The 24,333-nt window shown below is 46.3% G+C and overlaps 10 protein-coding genes across 10 annotated transcripts; 2 read left to right on the top strand and 8 right to left on the bottom strand.

The window, feature by feature from the left end:
* Window positions 1-1,119: 1,119 nt before the first annotated feature.
* Window positions 1,120-1,920, bottom strand: POJ06DRAFT_234702 (uncharacterized protein; the record flags this gene model as incomplete). Its single annotated transcript, XM_056185799.1, has 1 exon — window positions 1,120-1,920. The coding sequence occupies one exon, from the start codon at window positions 1,918-1,920 to the stop codon at window positions 1,120-1,122; it is 801 nt and encodes a 266-aa protein (XP_056047165.1).
* Window positions 1,921-3,464: 1,544 nt separating this feature from the next.
* Window positions 3,465-4,220, bottom strand: POJ06DRAFT_264545 (CoA-transferase family III domain-containing protein; the record flags this gene model as incomplete). Its single annotated transcript, XM_056189012.1, has 2 exons — window positions 3,465-3,989; window positions 4,071-4,220. The coding sequence occupies 2 exons, from the start codon at window positions 4,218-4,220 to the stop codon at window positions 3,465-3,467; spliced, it is 675 nt and encodes a 224-aa protein (XP_056047164.1).
* Window positions 4,221-5,997: 1,777 nt separating this feature from the next.
* On the bottom strand, window positions 5,998-6,829 carry POJ06DRAFT_293534 (uncharacterized protein; the record flags this gene model as incomplete). Its single annotated transcript, XM_056190439.1, has 3 exons — window positions 6,286-6,829; window positions 6,078-6,265; window positions 5,998-6,018 (listed from the first exon to the last, which is right to left on the bottom strand). Exons 1-3 carry the CDS (start codon window positions 6,551-6,553, stop codon window positions 5,998-6,000), a joined length of 477 nt encoding a protein of 158 aa, XP_056047163.1. The 5' UTR covers window positions 6,554-6,829.
* A 591-nt stretch (window positions 6,830-7,420) lies between these two features.
* POJ06DRAFT_293533 (major facilitator superfamily domain-containing protein) lies at window positions 7,421-9,216 on the top strand (the record flags this gene model as incomplete). Its single annotated transcript, XM_056190438.1, has 3 exons — window positions 7,421-7,441; window positions 7,502-8,290; window positions 8,343-9,216. The coding sequence occupies 3 exons, from the start codon at window positions 7,421-7,423 to the stop codon at window positions 8,871-8,873; spliced, it is 1,341 nt and encodes a 446-aa protein (XP_056047162.1). The 3' UTR covers window positions 8,874-9,216.
* A 3,078-nt stretch (window positions 9,217-12,294) lies between these two features.
* POJ06DRAFT_217241 (uncharacterized protein) lies at window positions 12,295-14,404 on the bottom strand (the record flags this gene model as incomplete). The annotated part of the gene is made up of 6 exons (XM_056185554.1): window positions 12,295-12,838; window positions 12,947-13,363; window positions 13,417-13,851; window positions 13,908-14,138; window positions 14,190-14,296; window positions 14,345-14,404. The coding sequence occupies 6 exons, from the start codon at window positions 14,402-14,404 to the stop codon at window positions 12,295-12,297; spliced, it is 1,794 nt and encodes a 597-aa protein (XP_056047161.1).
* Window positions 14,405-15,296: 892 nt separating this feature from the next.
* On the bottom strand, window positions 15,297-15,491 carry POJ06DRAFT_177605 (uncharacterized protein; the record flags this gene model as incomplete). Its single annotated transcript, XM_056184732.1, has 1 exon — window positions 15,297-15,491. A coding segment is annotated over one exon (195 nt), but the record flags the coding sequence as incomplete, so codon positions are not given.
* A 942-nt stretch (window positions 15,492-16,433) lies between these two features.
* POJ06DRAFT_185320 (uncharacterized protein) lies at window positions 16,434-16,772 on the bottom strand (the record flags this gene model as incomplete). Its single annotated transcript, XM_056184768.1, has 1 exon — window positions 16,434-16,772. A coding segment is annotated over one exon (339 nt), but the record flags the coding sequence as incomplete, so codon positions are not given.
* On the bottom strand, window positions 16,726-17,466 carry POJ06DRAFT_217233 (uncharacterized protein). The gene is made up of 2 exons (XM_056185553.1): window positions 16,969-17,466; window positions 16,726-16,921 (listed from the first exon to the last, which is right to left on the bottom strand). The coding sequence occupies exons 1-2, from the start codon at window positions 17,215-17,217 to the stop codon at window positions 16,880-16,882; spliced, it is 291 nt and encodes a 96-aa protein (XP_056047158.1). The 5' UTR covers window positions 17,218-17,466; the 3' UTR covers window positions 16,726-16,879.
* A 2,780-nt stretch (window positions 17,467-20,246) lies between these two features.
* POJ06DRAFT_242639 (uncharacterized protein) lies at window positions 20,247-21,682 on the bottom strand (the record flags this gene model as incomplete). Its single annotated transcript, XM_056186244.1, has 1 exon — window positions 20,247-21,682. A coding segment is annotated over exon 1 (1,349 nt), but the record flags the coding sequence as incomplete, so codon positions are not given.
* Window positions 21,683-22,648: 966 nt separating this feature from the next.
* POJ06DRAFT_6105 (uncharacterized protein) lies at window positions 22,649-24,101 on the top strand. The gene is made up of 3 exons (XM_056191275.1): window positions 22,649-22,930; window positions 22,997-23,229; window positions 23,283-24,101. The coding sequence occupies exons 1-3, from the start codon at window positions 22,758-22,760 to the stop codon at window positions 23,837-23,839; spliced, it is 963 nt and encodes a 320-aa protein (XP_056047156.1). The 5' UTR covers window positions 22,649-22,757; the 3' UTR covers window positions 23,840-24,101.
* The last annotated feature ends 232 nt before the right edge of the window (window positions 24,102-24,333 follow it).

The following is a 24,333-nucleotide window of genomic DNA, read 5'->3' as shown; positions in this document are numbered from 1 at the left end:
GGGTAAAACGGGGAGGGGCAAACTCTATTTGTATGCTGTTATCCAAGGTTAACTCTATCTGGCAGACCGCTGCACGCCGAGCTGCCCTGCACCTGTACGCCTCTTAAACGGCCGATAAATGCGTTTTGTGGCCCACGCTTGCATAATCAGGCTGCAGGGCACGGGCGCCGCATGTGCACAGCCTAGGGGCAACCCCGGCTCTGATATCGTCGTGTTTCAATTAAGTGTATAGGAAGCGCGAATTTTGTGAACGCTTGCGCTTATCAGAAATAAGTCGCTTAGAATCAGGCTGCTCAAGCGGGCATTATTTGCTGAAACCCTGAATTCCATCACCGGTAGTACTGGGTTTGGACATTTCACTATGTCAGCCATCAGTGGCCACGCAATTGAATAATTTAACTGATCGATTGCGAAGTACTGCTCAGACAAAGTACGCATGAGATCATGAGACACAGATAATATTCCGCTAAGTCGGTGCAGGTTAGCAAAGCTACGGGTTACAGCGACAAAGGATACATAACTCCACTCTAGTTTCTTTGACGCGTCTCCAGACGCGCGACTTCGATCAGGGATTTTTTTATCAAAATCAGCACGACCTTACTTCAGTCTTTGAATTTTAATATTTATTAGGATTTTACAGCATTGCTCCTCGATCAAAGCGTTGCCAATGCAGGGAACGGTACGAAGCGGATGCGGAGGAGCGTACAGTAGTTGGGAATGAAATAGATGTGGAAGATATAACACGATTGACGAGAATGCGATAATCAACAAATCGAAGATAATTCTCTTCGGTACCCTGTGAGTGCAATCCATTGAGCGCGTCTGGGCAATGCATAAGGCGATTTGCAAGGCGTGCCTGGCGTTTCATTGAGGCATACCCTAGGGAGCTCGATGCAAAGATGGCGCAGTTCGCAGTCGAAATTGTAAGTCACAGCGAAGGCTGCCAGAAGAGCTAAATTTGGAGAACTAAATGACATTGTATTGTATGTACTGTAGGCATCTTAAACTCTACTCGACCAAGAGCGCAGACAGTGCCATAGGGTTAGGGTCACGAAATTGTCGCGACTAAACTTTCCGCACCAAGTAGGCTTCCGTTATGTACATCTATATGCAACCCCATCAGTCGGTATACATGTTGGCTTCAATAGGGATGCTACAGTCGGGAGGTTCACGTTGGTTCACATAGTCGTCAATCCAGGGACCTTCACCCCGACCAGTCCACCATTCAGGGCCTCCGGGAGGTCCACAGTAGTAGTTGACTGTTCTGTCAGAGTCACCAACACATTGCTCAACACCATGTTGGACAACATTGATGCCTCTTCCTGCGATGCTGCCAATTTGATTTGCGTTAGGCGCATAGACAATAGCAGTTCCTGCGTCACTAGTGCTAGTACCCGCACAAGCGCATTCCAACACCTCCGTCACATCCACAGTAAACGCTGTGATAGCCTGGTAGAATAGGACACAGATGTCTCCAGTCTCAGCAGCAACGCCATTGCACGGGAAAGAATTCGAAACTGAGTAGGTTTCGCTCTCCGAGATTCCGAACCCAACGGATGAGAACGGAGAGTTTACGCCTAGAGACAGGCTCCAACCAAGAGTGGTTGCGAACCCGGTCCCTGTGGACGCGCCTGAGGTGTCACAGGCCACAAGCGTTCCACCCTTCTGGGTAATAACAAAGTTCTGATGTGGGTTTCCGTCTCCCACCAATGAATAGGAGTAGGATGGTGTGCATCCACCACAGACGATGTCTATAGTGTCCGTGTTATTAATGATGGTACCATCAGATCTCACTTTGATGGATTTCATGTCCATGAAATCCTCTGCGGTGATATCAATCGCTATAGGAAATGGTGATCCCACTGAAGCTAGTGCCAACAGCGAGCACAGTACCACAGGGAGATTGCCCAGTAACTTCATGGTGCCCAAGGTACCAGATAGTATGCGTAGAGGAAAATCTGTGGGATGCAAAGGCAGCTGTATGTGAGAAGCGAGCGTGAGCGTGGATGGAGACGACGAATAGGAAGTGAAAACCGGAAGGCAGACTGACTATGATCTCAATCACGACTAGTCTGACGACCATTCAAGTCTATATATATACGAACAACTCCTCCACCCGAGGTGACAACGACTCAGAATTCCTGCACTCGCCCACCAATCAGAACAAAGCAAAGACAAGATCAGGCTCATGACCTCGTGAAGTGGGGAAACAAGGAAAAGCCGCTAGCCAGATCATAACAGGAAAAAGGACATTGGCCAGACTTCCACCCACCTAACTCAAGGATTGACCAATCTCTAGTGACCAGTGACATAAACGGAGAAACTGTCTCGGATAGGCACAGAGAAAGAAAACCCACCGCACTGGTAGTGAAGACAGATCTACCGATGACAAAATCAATCTTTCACCCCCCCCCCCCCCCCCCCCCCCCCCTCTTAGGCTGCACTGCCAGTGAAACCGTCACTGACTCATCTGCAAGGGACGTCTGAGATCTTCAAAACGGACCCTAGTGTGACTGTGGCTAGGCGAGACTAACTAAATATGGCTAGGCAAGACGAGGCAAGACTAGACAAGGCACGGGGATATAAGGCTTGGAACTGGAGACTAGGAACTAGGAACTGGGAATTTGGAGCTTGGACTTGAACTTGAACTTCAACACAAGACTTTCTACTTGGTCCGAGGAGGAGCACAAACCCCTCCTTATATGCCGCGGGCCTTGTCTGCCACTTATATCTACAGGGCAGGACGCCGGAAGACGAAGCATGCGCGAAGAATACGGAGACAAATATTAACGAGAGCGACGACAAGTACGAAGGAGCGACGACAACAAGACAAAGCAAAGAGAGACGAAGACAATACTAGAGGAGCGACGACCACAACGAAAGACTGACAGTGACGTACAGACCATCCAACGAGCGTAGCTAGGCCTATCATGTAAGGAATAATATAACGAGTGATCAAAAAGCCGTACGCAACCGGGTAGCCTTCTGGGTACAAGCTACTTCTGCTGTGCGCATTGGTTGTGCACCCTACCTCGGTGACCAGCAATTGCACAGGTTTCAGCCGACGCTAGCCCGCTTCAAGTATGCGGAAATTAATCTTCAGATATATTACTCCGAGCGCCACATCCAGCCGCACATGAAGCGGCTGAAGCGGCTGATTTTGGAGACTTCGCTCCGGGCTAGACCCCTGCACCCCTGAGCTTAGCGCTCAGCAAACCTACCACATCGGAACTGCAGTGCGAGTAACCACGGTTCTGGCTCACCTGCATACGTTTCACCATGGCCGAGTTCACACGAGACCCGTGTTGCTGTAGTATACACAGTCCTGCTGGGCGAATATAATTTACTCTATAAATAAGTTAACCATTCGCATGTGAGAGCTTTAGAGCAGCGTTCCCCTAGTATTGTAAGCTGCCGGTCAGGGGGCTGAACAGGGATCGACAGGATCGACAGGATCGACAGTTTCACTTGGTGCCGGAAGACCGGATTTTTATCCCTACCCTTTGGAAATGGTCAGGGTTATCAGCGGCGACAAGAGCTCTCTGCACGCGGTAGGAGCCGCCGTGCCACGCACGATCCCGAAGAGCCATCAGCGCCCCCAAGGATCCGACAAGGCCAGTCGTCATGTCCGAGAGGGGAAGAGGAGGAAGGACGCTTGTGCCGTCTGTGTGACCGAGAGAGCGTCCAGTCACATATGATCTTCCCGAGGCGGCGTCTCCGATTTGCTGCCAGCCTGGCCGCTCGTAGAATGGGCCGTCCGGGCCGTAGGCGTTCTCTAACTTCTCTTCGACGATGCCTTTGCCGCGCTTGCCGGCCATTTCGAGGAGATCGGTTAGCCCGAGGCCTTTTCTGGCGACGGCGCCTGGGCGGAAACCCTGAACGAAGACGTCAGCGTCCTGGATGAGCGAGTGCAGCAGTGCTAGGTCCTCGTCTTTTCTGATGTCTAGGTCGATGGTTCGGACTTCTGCGTTTAGGGTAAGTTGGAGGATCTGGTTAGGGTAGTCTTTAGCTTGTTAGCCGAAAAAAAGGGAGGAGAACGAGGGGGTGAGAGGTGAAACGAAATGACATACATTGATGTCAGGAAGAGAACTGCAATTAACACGGATAACATCAGCTCCAAACGCGGCCAGCATAGTCCCAATAACCGGACCAGCAATGACTCGCACCATTTCCACCACCTTGATGCCCGCCAAGGGACGTTTATCCGAAAGAGCAGGCATGGGTACCGGAGCTGTAGGGGACAGCATATGACTCCCGCGAGTAATTGACAAGCGGGTGGCATTCCAATCTCTTGCCTATGATGGTCTGGCTCCATCCATCCGGAGTATAACAAATCGCTACTCATCAGCTGTTCCGGACATATCGAGCCGCTTCGGTCATAGATAAGGTTTAAAGTTTCAGGGTTATATATGGTCATATATGGTCATATCATCAGAGGCCATATCAAATCATATCATACGGGTTCGTCCAAACTCGTATCATACCATATGAACGAACCCGTATGATATGATATCATATATGGTAATATGTATTACCATATGGCTCATACTACTTCACACACTTACTTCAAGGCGACGACGCGAACGGGATCGCGGGCCTTCGTCAGAGTCGCCTTCACTATCTGTGCCGGTATTCAGCGCATGATTAAGACGCTTCGCTCGAGGGGGACGCTGTTGTGTATTCTGAGATTCAGAACTTGAGTCCATATTACTTTGGAACGACAATGATCTTGATCCATATGAATTTCGGCCTTTTCGCCGTCTTATATATTACAGACTTCTCATTCACTATACTGTAGAAGGAAGTAATTTTACATCGCTCAAAATCCTGAACCGTTACTACTTATTCTAGCTTATTTCCAAGCAGTTCAACCAATCACAGGATTGGGATCCAACCTATGACGAATCAAAGCCGAGAAAGGATCACTGGGGTGCATATGCAAGGTCCACTTTTGGACCAAGTGCGATAGGTAAGGGGCAGGCAATAGAAATCCACAACCGAGACCAAATCTCCGGATATCGTCATTTGAAAATGGCAAAAACCGAGCAAAACAGAACGGAAGGGAATACATATACAGGATCCAGGTTTGTGACCGCAGCGATAGGTAAGGGGGTGCGAATATTAAGTTTATATCTACCACCGATACCCCTTCCGCGGATCCGGTTACTCGATACAGCGGCTCAGAAGCTGAGCTGCGAATGCCACTACATTCTTCGAAAAAACGATTGCGTAGACTTAGTTGCTCATTATGACGATCTATTTAGGGCACAGCAGAAAGATTAAACACCTTCTCTTATAATAATGAGCTCAGTATCTTCATTTATGTGTTTTATGAGTAATTGTAATTTATAGTAAACGGATATCCACGGATATCCACGGATATTATCCACGGATATTATCCACGGATATTATCCACGGATATGACTAATCAAGATTGCTTAATCCGTATCCGTATCCGTATCCGCATAACGTCTATCCGTATCCGAAATTTTTTACGGATATCCGCGGCTATATCCGTTATCCGTGTATCCGTGCCGATCCCTATTTCAAAGAATGGTAGTTATGAATGCAAGGGCTCGCACGGTATCGAACAATCTGTACTCGACCGACAAGAGGTTATTCTAGCACTGGCGTACATGCTCACTTGTAGTGGGATACCTTAAAAGTGCCCCAAGGTTTTTCGCGCTAAGAAATTTTAAAATCAGGCGAAGCCCTTTTTGGGTTAGAGGCAGTTTTTCATGATGTTCTGCTCAATATGCCAGCGACAGAGCTAGTTGAACGACGTTGGGAACACCCCGGCCACGGATGTCATGAGTGCCTTATGTGCGGCTGCAATTACAACGGCCGGGCATGTTTCCGTGAAAACGATTTCCTCTGTCACAATTGTTAGCTTCACCTCGCGCTCCTACACTCTCTGCTTACTCAATTGTCGCAAAACCCAGATATACGAATCGGGTTTCTCGTTCGTGACGAAGCATAATGCTATCCTTATTGTCTTCATGCTACTGTCAATAGTGACTAACGTTGACAAGAGGTAAGCGGAATCTGTTCGTTTTATACGTCGCATCGATAACTACCATTTGTCCGAATAGGCGGGCAGCTTGGACGTCTTCAGGAGAGCAGAAGAATAGAGCATCAAGTGCATTCTCAGAAGTCAATTTCAGGCGGTATATATAGGCATTTGCCTCGAGTCTCAGTATGAACTTTGCAGTTGACGACTCATCAGTCTTCGTATAATCGTACGTGCGATTAGACACGTCCTTGCCTACCAAGTGCAAATCGAACGTTTATTGAGAAACCCAGCAATTGTTGTACGTGACGCGGAAGTGTTCCTCGCCAAATCAACCATCACTTCTTTGGCCGCAGGCGTCAACGGCCGATTTTCAGGATAGGCGAATGGATTAATACCTTCCAGCTGATGCCCCTTATGCTCACCTCTCAGCTCTGTGACGATCCACGCATCGTTAAGCTGCTTTTTAAAACGAAACCTCCATGGACATTCACTGAACTTCGTTCTTGCGTCTTTTAGACGGATCAAGCCATTGTCGCCCATAACACCCTTCTCCAAGGGAAGCTTTCCTGGGTCGTATTTATTGGCACATTTACAAACGAGCAATAGTGTCTTCTGTTTGTTGCTGACGTGACCATTTTAACCGCAAAATTGTGCTGGACTGCGTACTGTTGGATGTAATCTCTAGCATGATTATCAGTGTCCAGTACCATGCCTACATATAAATTATATGTGTCATTGGCAATTGCTGTAGTATGATCCATTATAGGTGCAGTGTAGACTAGGATTTCAGAATGGAAATATGTCGTCAGTTTCGAACGCGAACGCGTCTCGTTTAACGCGTGTGTTTAAGTTGGAACAAATTGGGACGCGGGTTAGGGCAAATCGGTACGGTGGGATACAAACGCCATCGACAAAACAGGCTTAGCGGGTGTTCCGTCCAGAAACTCCCATTTTTAAACATCTATATCTTAGCCACGCTAGCAGTTCTTACCTAAAATTTTAATTTTTATAAATAATGGACTATAAATCATTGTCAAGCCTCTTTTTTTAGAGATAATCTTATTAATTACCCAGGTATCTTAAATTACGGCACCCATGTTTAAAAATCGCTACTTTGTATGGAATTTCGACCGATCGGCACGCTTGGGCGATCGGTTGGCTTGCCGATCACGTTAAAGCATTGGAAATTAGTAACTTTTGAAGAATACATTTTGGCGTTGACGCCATAATAGTAGCAAGCTAAGCAAAGGAAGATGGTCTAGATAACGGGAAGCTGAGATATAATGCCGTTTTTCTTCTCTGCAACATAGAGAGTTGAGTTTCCAGGAGCAGTTGCAAAATAAAGGAAGTTACGCATTGTTCTTCCAGAGAGCCGACATTGCGGGACTCCCGGCTGTGCAGCGACAAATGCAGTTTCTTCAAACCAAGGTGAAACTGCTGTTCCATCTGCCTTCGTTATCTGCATTTCCAGATACAAACATTTGACAGCTTCTGATTGTCTGCCAGAGCATTGCTCAACCCCAAGTCGAACTTCAGTACCCGCGTCCGAGCATAATTCGTGGCATTTCAGTCGCATCATCAGTGGGCTTATTCGTTGGAGCTGTGTTCTGGGGAATGGGTGCCGATATCATTGGCCGTCGTCTTGCATTCAACTCGTCTTTGTTTATCTGCGCAATCTTTGTTATTATCGCCGGCGCCATGCCCAGCTATATCTCCTTTGCTGCAATGGTCGCTATCTACAGTGCCGGCTCCGGGGGTAATTACATTCTCGACGCAACAACTTTCCTCGAGTTCTTGCCAAGGCAGAAGGCGTTCCTTACGACAATCATGGCAGTATGGTGGGGCGTTGGATACACCATAACTGGGCTTCTCGCCTGGGGCTTCATGAGTAACTTCTCGTGTGATAGTGTGGCCACATGCACGTATGCCAACAACAAAGGCTGGCGTTATCTACACTACACCGCCGGCTCTCTCGTCGTCGTCTGTGCGATTCTTCGCATCACAGTTGTCAAGATGGAGCATACGCCAAAATGGCTTCTGACTCAGGGACGTGACAGAGAACTGGTGGAGGTTTTGAACAAAATTGCCGATCGCTATGGCCGCACACATCAGCTTACGCTCGAGCAGCTTGAAGGCGCCGGCCAGGTGCGGGCCGTGGAGAAAGGCGCTAAGCACTCTTCGAGAAGAATTTTCAAGCACATTCTTGGACTATTCGAAACCAAAAAACTTGCTTACTCGACAATCCTGCTGTTCTTTTTATGGATCCTGATAGGCATTGTACGACTTCACTTCATCAGCGTCTGCGGCGTGATTGGCTAATTGATCACAGGCGAACCCTCTATATGGAGTTTTCCGTCCATACTATTTGAAGACACGCGGCTACAAACCGGGACAGATCGCGTCTAATTACATCACATGGCGCAACTATGCCATCGGCAACATATGTGGATTGGTCGGTCCCTTTCTTGCCTGGCCGCTGCTAGACGCCAAATACATCGGCCGTCGGGGCACGCTTGCCATTGGCGCTCTTTTGACGATGATATTCCTCTTCGCCTATACGCAAGTTAAGACACCAAACCAGAATTTCGCCGTGTCGTGTGTTATCAGTGCAGTAGAGAACATCTTCTTCGGTGGTCTGTACGGCATCACCCCAGAATTGTTGCCGACTGCTTCGCGAGGAACTGGATACGGGCTAGCGGTAGCAATTAACAGAATCTGCAATATCATGGCGTCTCTCATCGGAAGCTACGCAAATGTCCAGACGACAGCGCCGTTGTTTATCTGCGCATCGTTCTTTGGTGGCATGGCTATCGTGTCCATGCTACTTCCCTTTGAACCAAGCGGGCGCGGCTCGGCTTGATGAATGTTCCGGAACCTCCATTAGTAGTTAGTATAGAGTTATAAGATTCGCACGTTCAGCTTTGATGACATTCTTGTGGAAAGGTATATTATCCATATCCGCATCCGACATATTCTCTACCTGTATCCTATGGGAAGGGAAGTGTAGTCCTAGGTACACCCCACGTGTCAACTGATAATTAGCAGTGTTTCATCTTCTTCGCTTAGCCCTATCATCGGTCACGCCCGTGCCACGTGTCGATAAGGACTTTCTTTGTTTCAGTGTTCTTTTCTTTATCTATATATAGCTAGCAGAGCACTTTGTACTTCAATTAGTTTTGATCTAGCATCTCTTTCCATCCACCGGAATCACGTGATCTTTCCGGTCAAGACCACGAGAGTCAGTGAAGCTAAGGGTTAGCCGATCCGCTCCGTGTCCGTGTGCTTGTTGTAAATAGATGGAATCGATGGAAATGGATGCACTGGCCTGCTATTACTTAATACCTAGATTATAGGGGGTTCGCGTTTTAATAGCTGGACCCCAGGGTTTCGGCTACGAGTGCAGCACGGGTAATTATTGCTTCTGTGCAAGCAAACACTCGTACTATAGAACCCCAAAACATATGACCGTTATTTCCTGTCAAAATGGAAGTAGCCACTCGCATACAATGCAAAGACACATTAAAATTTGTCACAAAATGCTAACTACATGATAAACAAGCGTTTCTTATATATCCATCGGCATCGCATCCCCTGGTTCATCCCCGTCGTTGCCCTGCTTCACTCCCGTCCGTAGCTCTTGAGTGGCTGGTCCTTGTGACAATCCCCCTCCTTTGTAGACTGACGTCCTCGACAGTAATGACTCGGTTCCATCCGTAGGATAGGTAAGTTAGATAGCATCCCTACGTTGCAGTTATGGGTTAATCATGTCCTCGGGTGCAAGTGAGTGTTCGCAAAAACAATCTTTCGCGTCGAATCAAAGAAGACGGATTCAAAATGATTGGCCCTTTTTCGCGTTGTGCTCGTCTTAAAAATCATGCATTAAATGCGAAGATCCCGATTGTCGTGGTGAATGTGTTCGAAATAATTCGAAGTGCGTCGAGTCGAATCCATCATTCCGATAGTGAATGGCGTCGTCTAGTGGCAGCTCAAAGTAAACTTGACGAACAGGAAGAGCTTGTTATGTCAAAACTTCTTTGTTTGCGAAAAGAGCAAAAGTTGCTTAAAAGGCGCACGGGTGATTTCATAGCGAGAGATATAAAGAAATGGAAGAGTTAGAGGGTCTAGAACAGGAGAATAAGGAAGAGCAGAAACGGCTCGCGAAAGAAGAGGAGAAGACGCAGAATCTGGAGACCGAACAGCTGGTGGCTGCTGCCCTTGAATTTCCTTCTGAGTCCTCTGATCGCGATACTTCGAACTTCTCTTGGGTCGATGAACTAGTCGATGATAATCTCGAATCTTTTCTGGGCAATGCAAATGATTAACTGGTTCCGAGGTGTCGTCTTCAGGTCCGTATCCTTTCCATCTGACAAGATAAAGAGTCTTCCTTGTTCCAACTTTCTTTTCAGAAGTCGTTCCACTTCGTACTCGTCATCGTTAGCTTCTTCATTTTTGTTCTCTGGGTTTTCCGTTGTTTCAGGTAATGAGACATGGAACACTGGGAACACCCGCATTCCCTTCGGTAGTTTGAGCTCATAATTGTCGTTGGCGAGTTTCTTCTTGACTGTAAATGGTCCATATTTCACTGCGTCAAACTTGTTGCTTGGTCTCATGCTTTTTATATTGAAATGTTTCTGTCCTGGTTTTCGTCGCAATAAGTAAACTCTCTCCCCCACTTTGCATCCTCGCACCTTTGATCATAACAGCGCTTCATGCGCAGTTCTGCCCACATAATATACTTAGACATATTTGTTTGCATCAGCTGAAGGCTGGTTACCTGTAGCATGGCTTCATCTGATCGTCCTTCGATGGTAACTTCGTCCCAACTCATCCTTGGATGTCTTCCTACATTTGCAACGTGCGGGACTTGTTTCGGGCGTTGTTCAACGCAAATTGGGTCATGGGTAACAATTCAACCCAATTGTCTTGGTTCCAATCAAGATAAGGTCGAAGATATTGTTCAACGAGCTAGAATAAATCTTTCAGTCTGTCTATCGGTCTGCTGATGATTTGCAGTCGATAACTGGTGAGTCATTCCACATGCTGTCGCAATCGTTTGGCAATATTTGAATTTAAATAATTTGTCTCGATCTGAAATTATTTCTGTGGGTAAACCTGTCCATGCAAATACTTCTCGGAACATGATTATCGCGCATTGTTGTGCTGTAAGATCTTTTTGCGTTGGTCGTAGAATAACATACTTCGTGACCCGGTCAACAATTGTTTCAGTATAGTTGATCCGAATAATTGTATCTTTGGATACTGGTAATCCTTGTATAAAGTCAACTGTGATCTTGTCCCATGCTTGTCTCGGTAGGTCTGGAATCTGCATTTTTCCATACGGTTGGTGGTTTATTGACTTGTTTCGATTACAATCTTCGCATCGTCGGATGTACTCTTCCACATGTTTTCGCATTCGTGGAAAATAGTACGGGTGTTGTATTCTTTTCATGGTTCGCTCGACGCCTTGGTATCCTTGCTTTTGTGGATTATGGTGTATGCGTATGATTTCGGTACATCATTGTTGATGGTACTAGGATTGACCCTTGCCACATAGCAATCCAATTTTGCTGAGTAGCATTGCCGTCTTTTTATCATCGTAATATTATGATTTCAGAGTAAATAACACTCCTTTAAACTAATAATGTCTGTCAGTCATGAATGTATTCATTAATTCTTACAAGGGCCTGTCCTTTCCAAGGTTCTATCTGTGCCAACAGTCGCGCCAAAAACTCCAAAATTGGCATTTATGACACACTCTAGCAGGTAAAACTGAAATACTGATTTACTGATGTGAACAACCCTCCCAAAAAAAGGGTTCAGTTAATAATATTACGATTTAACGTACATCACAAGCGAGCTGCGAACCTCAAAACACCATAGTAAATGCGTAAGTTACTGAATTACATCTTTCTATGTCAACAACTATGTCGATTTTGAGGTGAAAACTTGAACTCCTACCGTAGAAATGGCATTCCTGATGTATTACTGCGCTGTATAATCACTGGTATGACTCATATATATATTTATCGTTCAACGTCTAAACTAGAGTGTATTTTAGGGTAACATAACGAAATATTGTTTTAAAAGAGCTTAAATTTTTTGTGTACTATTATTTACACTCAGAAAAGCCCATATATTAAATATTTAATCAATAAGCTGCCATGGTCGTTAAAATATTGGGGATAAAGTTTAGCATTTACTATGGTATTTTGAGATGCGCAGGTCACTTGTGATGTACGTTAAATCGTAATATTATTAACGCCCCTCGCCTAGCAAACTACCTAAGATAAATGATTTGGTCCCGAATTTGAATCCCACATGGGCCATAAAATGTGGTCAAAGGCAGCACAGCGCTCACTGAGCATTTCCGGGGAGCCTATCATGGCATCCACACTTATATTACTGTTTAACGAAACTCCTGACTGCTGCATTTCGGGCAGTTGCTTGCTATAACTTGCGTACCCGCTATCAAATCTCCGACGCGCGCTATGTATTAGATCCCATTCAATGCTCGTACCCATTCGAGATCTAATAAGTAAGGTTGGTTGTTGTTGGTGTTGTTCCGATGCTGATGAAGAAGGCCACTTTAACTTGCCAATATATTCGACAATGTCGCAAATTCTGTTGTAGTGATCCCCCTCGGCAATCGAAAGAGACGAAAGTAGATTCCAAGCTCGACTTATCGCATTGTCCGCTTCTGTGTCATCAACGTTAAAATTCCATCTTCTCGTGAGCTGTAATAATACAAAAGTGGCCAAAATAATATTGGAAACGTCTGAAGAAGTCAAAAAGTGCATTGAATTCGATGCTGCTGCTGCTGATGTGCTGGATAGTCCTAATAAATGTAGGTCATCATCATGAGTCGTCAAATTGGTCGCCTCGGTTGGGCATGAAATTTCTATCAGCCGCAGAGCTGCCCCATGACACTTGGACATATACGACAAGAAAGATATCCGCGAAGAGCAAGTCGTCAAGCTCCTCGTCCTGTTTATGGCTCTGTCTTCCGTTCGACAGTCCACCATGCTATCAGATCGGAGAAATGCATATGAATAAAGTCTAAGCTTGGTACCAAGAAAGCTCCGTTCCACCCCACTCGTCCAGGTTGACTTGTGTTTCATTTCGAATTGCTCAATATCCAAGTCAGCGGCTTGGATTACAGGTAGTGGGTCAGATGTGAGTCCGTCTGCAGTAGCGACATTTTGGCCTAGCAATTCCGAAAACGTGGCTTCCTTGTGTGCTAATTCCAATAGATGGCGGAATGTAGGATTGCAAAAGTCGTCATTGTTTAAAGCTTGCATAACTGCGTGGTCTGACCTGATCGTGGCGGGGACACCGAGTCTGGCGCTGATGCTACATTCGGGTATTAGCAATTGACCATATGATAAACGATGGGGTAAGTAGACTTTTGGTTTACGATGAAGCAAGCCAGCCATGTATTTCTCATCGACACGAGCAATTCGTCGTCAAAAGCTGCCCCCTGCACAAATTCATTGAGATGATCTGGTCGATGAAGGCCCAGATGCTGTGCTTTGTGTGTAGCTATGCCGCAGTATGTCCAGGAAGGGTCATCAGCGACCGCCCCGAAGGGCATTGGCCAGACGCACAGCAGTAAATACGCTTGCACGAGAGACAGCGAAGGGGTTTCTCGGACAGCACTCTCCATAGCCAGACGTCTAATCGGCCAGATGAGACTTTGCCGGAATTCCGTACATCCTTGGACGGACTTTGACGCGACGGCGACCACTGCCCAAAATAGTAGGCGAGAGAAACCACATCCTTGCAGCACTCTTTCCTTGGGAGGTAAAAATTGAAATCTGGGATGGTAATATCGGTAATATCTACCACAAGTAAGCACGGTGGTCCGACACAGTAGAAGCGTTTGAACAGAGCGTACTCGTCTAAGATGTTAATAAATAGGTCCCTAGAGACCACGGTCTGCTCTAAGATTTCAACGTCCGAGATTGGCGATGGGCTCGTATCAGTAGAAGACGGACGGCGTGCATTCTGCTCCTCGATCGCCACTGACGGTGTATCCACAGGGTCTTTTACACGATTCACGCTCGTCGATGAGTCCCGTAAATTATTTCGGAGCATATGTATTTCTCGCTCCAGCTCATCTAGACGGCTACAACTGTCAACAAACGTCCCTGGTCGATGATGTGCTGTTGCGGCCTACTCTCTTCTTACAGTCCTTCTGTAAGACGGATTGATGGAACAGTCACGGCCAGACTTGTGGCATCGCGAACACGGGGCTGGGAATCTGTCTCCCGAATCACATCGAAGCTAAGAGCATGAGTTTCAGTTTGCCGAGTCCTTCTTGATTATGCCTACCTTCATTTGTCGGCAGTGCACGCACGCCACTCCTTTGTGTCTCTTGGCTGGCGGGTTCATTGTGCAGATGGTGGTCGAGTAAGAAATGAATCCTATAAAATACAAATCAATGAACAACCACTGGGATTTATTTTATTGAAGAGGGAGGCGATGACGCGAACAAGCGGGGTAAGTAAGCCCTTTTCCTTGGGCTGCGCGCTTCGATGATGTAACAAGCACATCCCCTTATTTAGGTATGGTGCATCGACCCAACAACGAGAAAAGTACCGCTCATTTTCAACAATTTCTATCCACAACACAACACCATCATCTATCAACTCGAAATATATATCAAACTGTTTGTAAGAGTATCATCTCAAATTTGTCACTTATTTTATTCCGCTAAATAAAAGTTCGAACGTGATCGCTGGTACTATTTGGTAGGTAATGACTCACTCAACTATGGTAAACACCAGCGGATGAGTACGCCGCTAAACCTCCTAAAAGAGTATAGCGCTGTTAACGCGTCGACGTCGTGTTAATGTTTAAATCCATTCAACCGAACATCAAAGTACAACCCGTAAGGATTAGTAGTAAATATGGCCCCTCGCTCAAAACGCTCTAGAATTAATTAAATATCTTCCTCGGCTCTCACATTTACGCAGTCAGTTTTAAAATTACGCACATGGTTAGGGTACCCGAAATTATCTCCGGAAGGGTTGGTGTTTCAGTTTTTTGGTGGATTCACCATATGGTGCATCCACCTAAGAACTAAAAACCCTAACCCATTTGGCCATAATTTCTGTCTAACCCTAACCCTAATTACAGGCTAGTAATTTTGAGAATAGATTGCGTAAATGTCAGGCCAAGCATAAAATTAAACAATATAGCGCATTGAAGCTCCATGTTTCTCTATAATAAATTAAATAACTAACACAGCAAAATACCACGGTCCAAAAACAATTTTGTAAATCTACTCTGAATCCAGTGACGCTGGCAATCTTCGGTGGGATTTATATTTCTTTGCCGCGAAGATTGCAGTCTTCCCATCTACATCGCGGGCATAAGCCTCTATGTGCCTCCACGCAGATCTTGCAAACTTCCTCACCCGTCCAATCGGCATCTCATCTAGAATCCTGGGGACGCGCACTTTTAGCTGACCATATGAGTAGTCGCACTCTGCTCTGGCCTGGCGTTTGGCATTTCCCCAAACACGCTCAATATAATTGCATTCGCAATGAAATTTGGGGTACATTTCAGACAAATGACCCGAGGCGCGGACACAAAGTTCAAGTCGCGAAGGCTGCGAGCGGAAGTCAGGCTGCTGTGCGAGAAAATGAGTTGCACAACAAACTTCCGGCTGCATCTGTTTAATATCGCTGGCTTTCTTTTTGCATCTGAAGATCATGCCATCTCTCCAAAGCCCTCTCTCCTTCAGTATTGTCTTCATACCTTTTTGTTGTCCAGCTTTCGCATGATCACTGGGATAAATAATTGGCTGACAGATAGTGTTACCATCTTGCTCATAGTATCCATTGACTATTGGTGAGCTATTAACCTTAGCATTCAATGTCAGTTTCGACGTGACGAGAGCATCATTTGGGAGTGCCTGATGGTTAGACGACTGATCGAAGCAAAATAGTCCAACGCATCCAGGGTGTAATTTCTCGAATATGTCAATTGCGGATTCAAGCTGTTCCACCATATGTTCCGATTTGCAGTACCCATCTCGATTTTTTCCAGGTTCGAGAATCACTCGAGAGGTCTCCTGTTCGAAACGCAGCGGGCCATGACACGCGCAATAGAAGTCAGAGACCATCAAGCCAAGTCCTTGACCTTTCTTCTTAATAACTGATTCACCCCTTTGGGTCTAGGTAACGGCATTGTCATCATTGCTGTTAAAATAACACTCATCATGGGTGATGAGTACAATCTCTCTAGCACCGGCTGCACGAACAGGCTCGATCACAATGTTACCGTCTGTCCCATCATATTCCTTCATCTGCGATCGATATGCCATCATTCTCTTTGCCCACTGTTGCCGATATTGGACGACATCATGCCTCTCATGACCGTCAAAGTAGATGTCTTTAGTGTGACGACCTAGTGAGAACACCCACTTGCGGAGATAGCCCGTAACCGTGGTCAAAGATATATTAATTCTTTCAAATCTACCACTGTATTCTGGATAGACTGTGTTTTCATAGAAGGCCTTCAGCGCTGTTGCAGTTCTCTGGTTTGTCGGTGTGTTTCGGAAGTATTCAATACATTTGCGCTTAATGTCTTCATCATCGAGAGCAGTTCGAAGCTTCTTGTGCTGGCCACGTCCGTCTGGTGACCCTAATGATCCAGTCTCTTCAAAGAGTTTTCCCCATGCACGAACGACGCTTGCCATGTATGGACCTCTGTTTCCTAAAGCTAATCTGGCGATGTTTAGAGACGCTTCCATTTTCTTTTTGCCTTTCAATAGATCTTGGTAGTAGAATAATAGTATCCTGAGTTGGTTCATCTCCGTTTTTGACGCATTTCCTTTCATGCGCGACTCAACTTTAGCCACTAACTCATGGAGGGAATGTTTGATTGGTTCATCGATCGGGCCTGTGGGTGTTAGCACATTGAAGAGTATTCACTCTGGGATAAAGTACCTTGATATTCTGCTGGCTGGGATTAACATCACTATCAACTGTAAAGTTGTAATTTGATAACGAGGCCATGCGAACCTTCGTCTTAAATTTCGCCTTCCATCTTCGTAAACTTCTTTCGGATCCTCCAGGACGGGTCGAATACTTGAGCTTCTTGTCGGCTTCCGAAAAATAGGACAAGCGTTCCAGTGCATCCATTTTCTCAGATATCACGCTATCGTTCCAATGAACTTCTTCCGCTTCAACACGCATGTCTTCCTCAACAACATAATCTTTGTCAAAGAACGTGTCGTCACTGTCATCATCGACGCCTAAGTCCGTTGGGCCAATAATGCATCGCGAGTCTCAACTTGGGTCGTTTCGTTATCGGATTGTTGCTGATCAATTGCTCCAATGCGGAATCTCTTTCTCGCATTCTCTTGATTAATTCTAGAACGTTTTGACCGAGGCGCCATATTTACTGCTAATTTCTACGAGCTATTCTTGATGTTCGGTTCTCTCAACAGACAGGCGATGATCGCGTAATGTGTTTAACGCGACCGCGACAGTTAACGCGACCTCGTAAAACCGGCGCTATACTGGTTTAGGAATGTGAAGTTCCTAAGCTAGAATAGCTGTTTAGGGTTTTAGGGTTTTGGCAAGCGTACCCATCGGCCAAAAGTTGGTAGTTACAATAGTTAAGGGACCCGGTACCCACCAAAATAGTACTAGCGATCACGTTCGAAAAATTTTATTTAAGGAAATAAAATAAGCGACAATCTTGGGATGGCAGCCTTACCAACAGTTTAATATACATTCCCAGTTGATAAATGACGATTTGTTGTTGTGGATAGAAATTGTGCGAAAAGGGCTGTACTTTTTTTGGTTCTTGGGTGGATGCACCATACGAGCTAACGTGATCGGCAAGCAAGTGGATCGTCCCAGCAAGCGGATCGCTTCCTATCCGCCATCTGCCATATTTTTACGTATAGCAGCTAAGAACGCAACATTATATAGCATTATCAAATTATAAATTTAATATAAATTATTTTTAGCAACATAACATATATCAGAGCTATTTTTAGTTGTATTTCAGAGCTTGCGTGGCTTGTTCTTAGCTGACGTATTCAACACAATAGTGTCTCGGTCCCCTCCCTCGACCCTGTCTTGCTGGCTAGGTGTGCGCCGCCGACCCTTTACCCCGGTTAATATTGTGCTGGGATTTCCTTTTTCTTCTTTTTCTGTTGCACAGTCTCCTGCAGTCGTGCAATTTCATCATTTAAAATGGCTGTCTGGTATAGTGCCACTTCGGCGCACTTCTAGACTTGGTTTATCGCCATCTCTGTTGAACTTCCGGGACTTACGCTGCGACGTCCCAAATATTTTTTAATTTGTCCGCCTGACGCTGCAATTGGATTATTGTCTTCGGAGTTTCAGGCACCCATGTCTCTTGGGATTGTGGTTGACTGCTCTGCGGAGTGGGTGTGTGAAGAATCAGAGACAAGCTACATAATACCTTACCTGGATCATAAGGAACTAACCCTGTCGCTCTAAATCCGCTTTTAATGTTTGGAGGAGATAGTGCCTCTTCTCGCGCGGTTTTATAAAGCCGCAAAAAATCAACCTTATCAACGTGATTGGTACCAGCCCTTGTCATATCCTCTACCTGACGACCGTAAGCTCGCTTGAGTGGCGCAAAACACCCGACGTCAAGGGGCTGCAGCAGGTGTGAGGAATGAGGAGGCATGTATAAAGGAACAATAGAGTGTTCCATACAATATCGATCGAACTCTGGTGTACTATGGCTGCAATGACCGTCTAAAACTAACAGCCGGTATCTTCCTTTCGTGCGATCGCGAGTATTTTTGTCAAAAACGTCTTTCAGCCATTGAAGACCAAGCTCGTTTGTAGTCCACCCATTAGAGCTCACTGCAATTGACCAATCATCTGGGATGTCAGTAAACCATGGCGACTGGAAGACCTTCCCTGGAAAGATAACCATTGGTGGAAGTCGCCAGCCAGAAGCGTTCACCGCTTCGACAACGGTGACCCATTCACGATTCCCCTGGCTGTGTCAGAAATGGTCTCCCTTCTCTTGCCGCAGATGTAACAATCTTTGCGGTTCCGATCACACCCATCTGGAATCCAGTTTCGTCAAAATTGTACACGTCTTCGTCAGCGATCCCGAACTCCTGAACTGTCTCTCGAACAAGATTGAACCATTTCGTAATGATTTCAGGATCTTCGCTTTTCGCTCGTTGATGGTCATATCGTCGAGAGTACTTTGATTTCAATTCCGGATGTCTATTTATAAAGTTGCGCACCCATTTCTCTCCGACTTTAACGGGTTCCTCTGAAGTAGACTCCGCCCGTTTGGCTAGAAGCAAGTCAGCCATCTTTCGAACGTCGGCCACCCTTGGAGGAAGCCCACGCCTGTCCATTGAGAGGACCCATTCTAGAAGCACGGCTTCTTCCGTCTGAGTGAGCTTTCGCGTTCCTGCGATAGAATCGGCCTTACACGGGCGCCCCTGGAGTCGACGGTGAAGAGTAGAGTAAGGCACGCCATACAGGCGCGAAGCGGCTTTAATACTGGAAATTTTCCCTTTTTTATAGGCATCCGCTGCGAGCGAAATTCTTCCTTCTTTATTTTCATCAGGTTGAGACATTGTTGTGATGTTTTATCAATTTGAATTACAATAGGGGTAAATTGATGAATAGCCGATCCGCTTGCTGGGACGATCCACTTGCTTGCCGATCACGTTATATGAAAAGGTACCAAAGGATTAACATCAAACGGCCGCACCAAACGATGTTTAAACAAAAAGGCAATCAACACACAAATAAGCCGACAAAACATATAACATCAAATCAACTATAAACTATAAGCACAAGAGGCCAATGCCGCCAAAGATATTAACGTTGGTCGGTTGTATTTCTCACATGGAGCAGATAGCCGGATCAAAGTAGATATATGACGAGAGTGGTTTTGCTGACCATGTGCTGATATTTCGGCGGTCATTTGGAAACACGTATGGAATACTATCTGTTATGCTGCCAACGATGGGGGCGTCAGCCGGACTGTTCTTGTCATATGACCAGATTATGTGGCATGCGACAACTTGGGTTTTATTACAAGACACCGATACCGCTAGGCTAATGAAATGCTCAATCAGTTGGCCCATCAATTCAACGACATTTCCGATTACCCCCACACGGTTCATTCCCACCGCAATATTAAGTCTAGTTCATAATTAACCATGTATGTCTGTCAGATATGTATTCATGTTTGGGGCTGCAGCAGGTCTGAATTGGGTTTCGGAATTTGCAGATACATCAATGGCGCATGCTGTGCATTCCCGTGCGTATCCGTTTCGCCAAAACTTGCACTGACAGTCGGTCGTTTGATTGTCGCCTTGTATGCTAGGGCAGGTTCCCACCACATACTGACGAGCACCTCCTCTAACGGGATGCGGTATAAGTGCGATATAGTCTCGGCTGTCAAGACGTTTGATTTTTTGACTTGGTTGTAGATTTGTTGGTTAGGGAACATGATGTCGAATGTGAGCTCATACGGTCCTGCATTTTTGCTTCGAAGCACACTGGCTAGCGACGCAAGGTAGATGAATCCAGGCGATGGAGATTGCCCTAGCAAATTTGAGCTCGGAAATTCTGGAAACGTTCCATTGTGTACTCCATTGGTAGTCTTTGTCTCAGTCTTCAAACGGATCGTAGGAGATTTACGACCAGGAGCGGTGTTTCTACCAATGACACTATCAACCGTTATTGTGAAAAGAGAGGTTGGGTCTGAAACTGGCATAATATGGTAGATGCAAAATTCCGAGTACGGTCCTAGCGGGATATCGAAAGGCGAGAAGGGCATAGCAAAGTTACCTGCCGTTGCGATTTGATGAGGATACGGACCGTGTAGACACCAGATTCTTGCCATATTTGCGACATGGGTCGCCTGTTCTTGTGTCTCTGCCCATGCTTCTCCGACGACGCAAAGTTCCTTGGATGTGGGATTTGGATCAGGTTCCAAAGACTTCATAATACCGTTTTTGCCGTAAACGTGTGTCTCAAATTTGAAAGGAAACGTTATGGAATCCTTGAGACGTCTTTTGCCGCGTTCAAGAAAGTCGTCTAGTTGAGAGGCCAGAATCGGGTCACGGAACCCGCCAATGAATGCACTTCGATAGCCTCTGGCCCTCGCAGCTTCAAGCTTGATTGTATATTGGGTCTCTGGAGTAAATACGGATCCTCGAACGCGAACAGTCCGCTGGTCGGGGAGCTCCTGGTAGGTAGCTTTGGTCAAGTTCAAAGCTCCACCGGGGCCTAGCAAGAGGTCCGGACGACTCTTCTCGTAGAGTGTGTGGGCAGCGACTGAATTCTTTGTGCACCTGGCCGCTTCGTCCAAAGGTCTTATGTCAAAGCTATCTCTCCTGACAATGGCCAATGCTTCCTTGCTCTTTGGCTTTGCGCATAATGCACCACACTCCATGATCTTCCCCATGTGATAGGCAATCCCCAGATCACTGAAGCCTTTCCACATGCAGAACGCCGCGTAAGGTGATGGGTCGTATGATCTGCCGCCAATAATAATATCGAAGTTAGGGTGCTCATTCATGGCTTTTAAGTATGGCTCTAGGCCCATCTGTGCGACGATTCGAGAGGCGTCGTCGATGTCTTCGCGCTGCAGTTCTGGAACAGCAGGTGTACAAGGAGTCACTAAGCCACGCTCAAAGTTTTCTCTGACTATATCCTTGTCTACTTCAGCATATATACGGACAATTTCCATAGACCGGTATCCTTCACGCTCGATGCATGCCTCAATGATGTTGAATAATAAATCAACATGGGAATTAGCACCATCTCCACCTGCTGATCCTGTTTAAGAGTCAACACAAGTCCACTGCCAACGTATATATCAATACTGATGGAAATTGGCTCTCCCTACCAATAAGCAACGGCACCTTGTGAGAATGGCATGCTGCAACCAGGATACTCAGGTCACGCTCATACGACTGGCGAGAGACAGTTGTGGTACCTAGAGCGAGCTTTGATGGCCCACTGTCTGTTGAGCCACTGTCCAGAATGACTGCGTCGACGCCATCCTCGACTGCAGCCCAGAATAACGATTCGCTGAAGCCGTATCCCAGCATGCCAATTGGTGTCAGGATTTTCAGATCGTCTGTCATCTTTGCAATCAATTGAAAGTGCGTGCGATTTATGTCTGACTGAAGGAAAGATATTTATTGTCCAAAATCAATGAATGACGACGTATCAATTCAATTACTAGGTGGGATGTATTTGAGTACATAACATACGGCAATCATGAACATCCATGGTTAATTATATATCTTCTATAAAAGCAAACGCCGAGGCTTCCGAGGTCGGCTAACCGAATGCGGCCCGATCGCCAACTTAGGCTTCTTCATTCTATGCTGACAGTGTTGGATCAAATGTTGTGAAGCATCACAAGCAAGGGAGGGGCTCCCGACATCGGCTCGAAACCGAATGCGGCCCGATCGCCGACATAGGTTCAGGGTTCTCTGACCTCCGACTTCGAGAATGGATTGGTTACTGTGTGTAAATTAAATTGTTATTGAATCGTCAGTTCCACACCTCATTTGGCCTCCCCACGTTCGATTCGATTGGAAACTCTATTGGAAGGACGTTAGGAGCAGCTATCCATTATTGTCTGACTGCGACACTCTTGTACGGAAGTATTTGCTGTATCCTCTTTTGTATTGATACCTCTCGGCTGCATCTCCTGACAATTTCCAGTTTCAACCGCCTGATTAAAGAATTGTATCATGTCCACTCGTCCCGCATTCGAAGCTCTTCCTTTGAAGGAAGACCACCCCCCTTATTCCGCCTGGGGTTTGTACGGTGAACATGATGAGCTAGGGTCTCTGAACTTGTTAACACAGGAGACTGTGCTTGCCGCCACTTCAGAGATTGAAACAGGAACTAGCATCAGCCTGAAGTATGCATCAATATCCCCGTTCGTCGTGACGTGCACTGCATTTTAACCTCTCTCTCTCCCTCTTAGCCTTCCGCTGAACGTTCCAATTGCACCAATGAACCCAGACAGAGGGGCTTTTAAGCATCGCTTTATTGTGAAACCATTTTCAAACGACGACGAAGTGGTTGTCAATACGCAGAGCTCCAGTCAATGGGATGGCCTGAGACATTTGCCATATCAAGCAAGTAAGACGTTCTACGGCGGTTTCACTCAAGACGACATCAGCGGTCCGGCACCAACGACTCGCGGAGGAGTACATAGTTCGTGTGAAATGACCCACCAAGAATGGATGGCGGTAGCTGACTGATTATAGACCTCGCGCGAAAAGCAATAGCTGGCAGAGGGGTGCTTCTAGATTTTCGGTCTTGGGCAAACAATCACGGGATTCACTATGACGCCTTCAGCACGTATCGTATAACTCTGGACCAGCTGTTGAAGTGCGCAGAGGAGCAGGGCACTGAGTTTAGGGTTGGCGACATCCTTCTCATTCGGTCCGGTTGGGTCGAAGATTACTATCGTCGATCCGATGAGGAAAGGCTTGCCTTGCGGGGTAGAGCCGAACGAACCTTTGCGGGTGTTGAAAACTCGCTTGAGATCGCCAAATGGCACTGGGAGACTGGATTTGCCGCTGTCGCTGGCGATACCAACGCTTATGAGGCCTGGCCCCCTGAGCGATCAAGCTCCTTGAAGCATGCTTTGCATGAAGTATTCTTGTCCGGATGGGGTATGCCGATCGGGGAATTATGGAATATGGAAGAATTGGCCGCCGAGTGCAAGCGTAGACAGAAATGGTCATTCTTTTTGACCAGTCAACCTTTGGATATCCCTGGTGGAGTTGCCAGCCCGTGCAATGCCATGGCAGTGTTTTAGAAGATGCATTAATGCAATGTGCTGGCAGTGATTTAGAAGATTACCTAGGTAGCTAGAAAATTTAAAAGATCTTGGTGCTCTCCAATGTTTTTCGTCCTACATACGTACTTACTTTGTCGCAGAATTCAGGGCACTGGCGAAGTGGAAACCTAGTATGTCATGACATATTTCTGGCGTTCGTGACCACAGGGATGAAGACCAAGATCGTGTGACGTGTTCTGTACTGTATACCACTAACGCGGATCGAAAGTAGCTTCCGGCTCCGGCCGGCCTTAATTGGCCGTGACGCATCAAGAGAGCCGGCAAGTTTGGAACTCGATGCGTCGATATTTTGATATTTTGATCAGATCTTATTGAGGTATTGTTGGAAACACTACTTGTTGACTTGTATTTTTCCACCTAGGTCTTTGCCCGTCTATATATACACTTTTCATATAACTCGAGAGATGCATCGTGCTAAACTCTAATTTGCACCTTAAAGGCGTTTTCGCCTG

The sequence above is a fragment of the Lipomyces tetrasporus genome (genome assembly GCF_029532465.1).
Source record: "Lipomyces tetrasporus strain NRRL Y-64009 chromosome Unknown POJ06scaffold_1, whole genome shotgun sequence".
NCBI classification, from domain to species: domain Eukaryota; kingdom Fungi; phylum Ascomycota; class Lipomycetes; order Lipomycetales; family Lipomycetaceae; genus Lipomyces; species Lipomyces tetrasporus.
Note: the sequence above shows the minus strand (reverse complement) of the source record. Positions and strands in the feature narration are given on the sequence as shown.

What these genes read in the sequence shown, in the direction of transcription:
- POJ06DRAFT_6105 (XM_056191275.1), top strand. Translation starts at nt 22,758, where the DNA reads ATGTCCACTCGTCCCGCATTCGAAGCTCTTCCTTTGAAGGAAGACCAC. An exon ending in GGAACTAGCATCAGCCTGAA is followed by an intron (nt 22,931 to 22,996) that starts GTATGCATCAAT and finishes TCTCCCTCTTAG; the next exon opens with CCTTCCGCTGAACGTTCCAA. An exon ending in GACTCGCGGAGGAGTACATA is followed by an intron (nt 23,230 to 23,282) that starts GTTCGTGTGAAA and finishes GACTGATTATAG; the next exon opens with ACCTCGCGCGAAAAGCAATA.
- POJ06DRAFT_217233 (XM_056185553.1), bottom strand. Translation starts at nt 17,217, where the DNA reads ATGCGTGTTGAAGCGGAAGAAGTTCATTGGAACGATAGCGTGATATCT. An exon ending in CCAGCCAGCAGAATATCAAG is followed by an intron (nt 16,922 to 16,968) that starts GTACTTTATCCC and finishes TAACACCCACAG; the next exon opens with GCCCGATCGATGAACCAATC.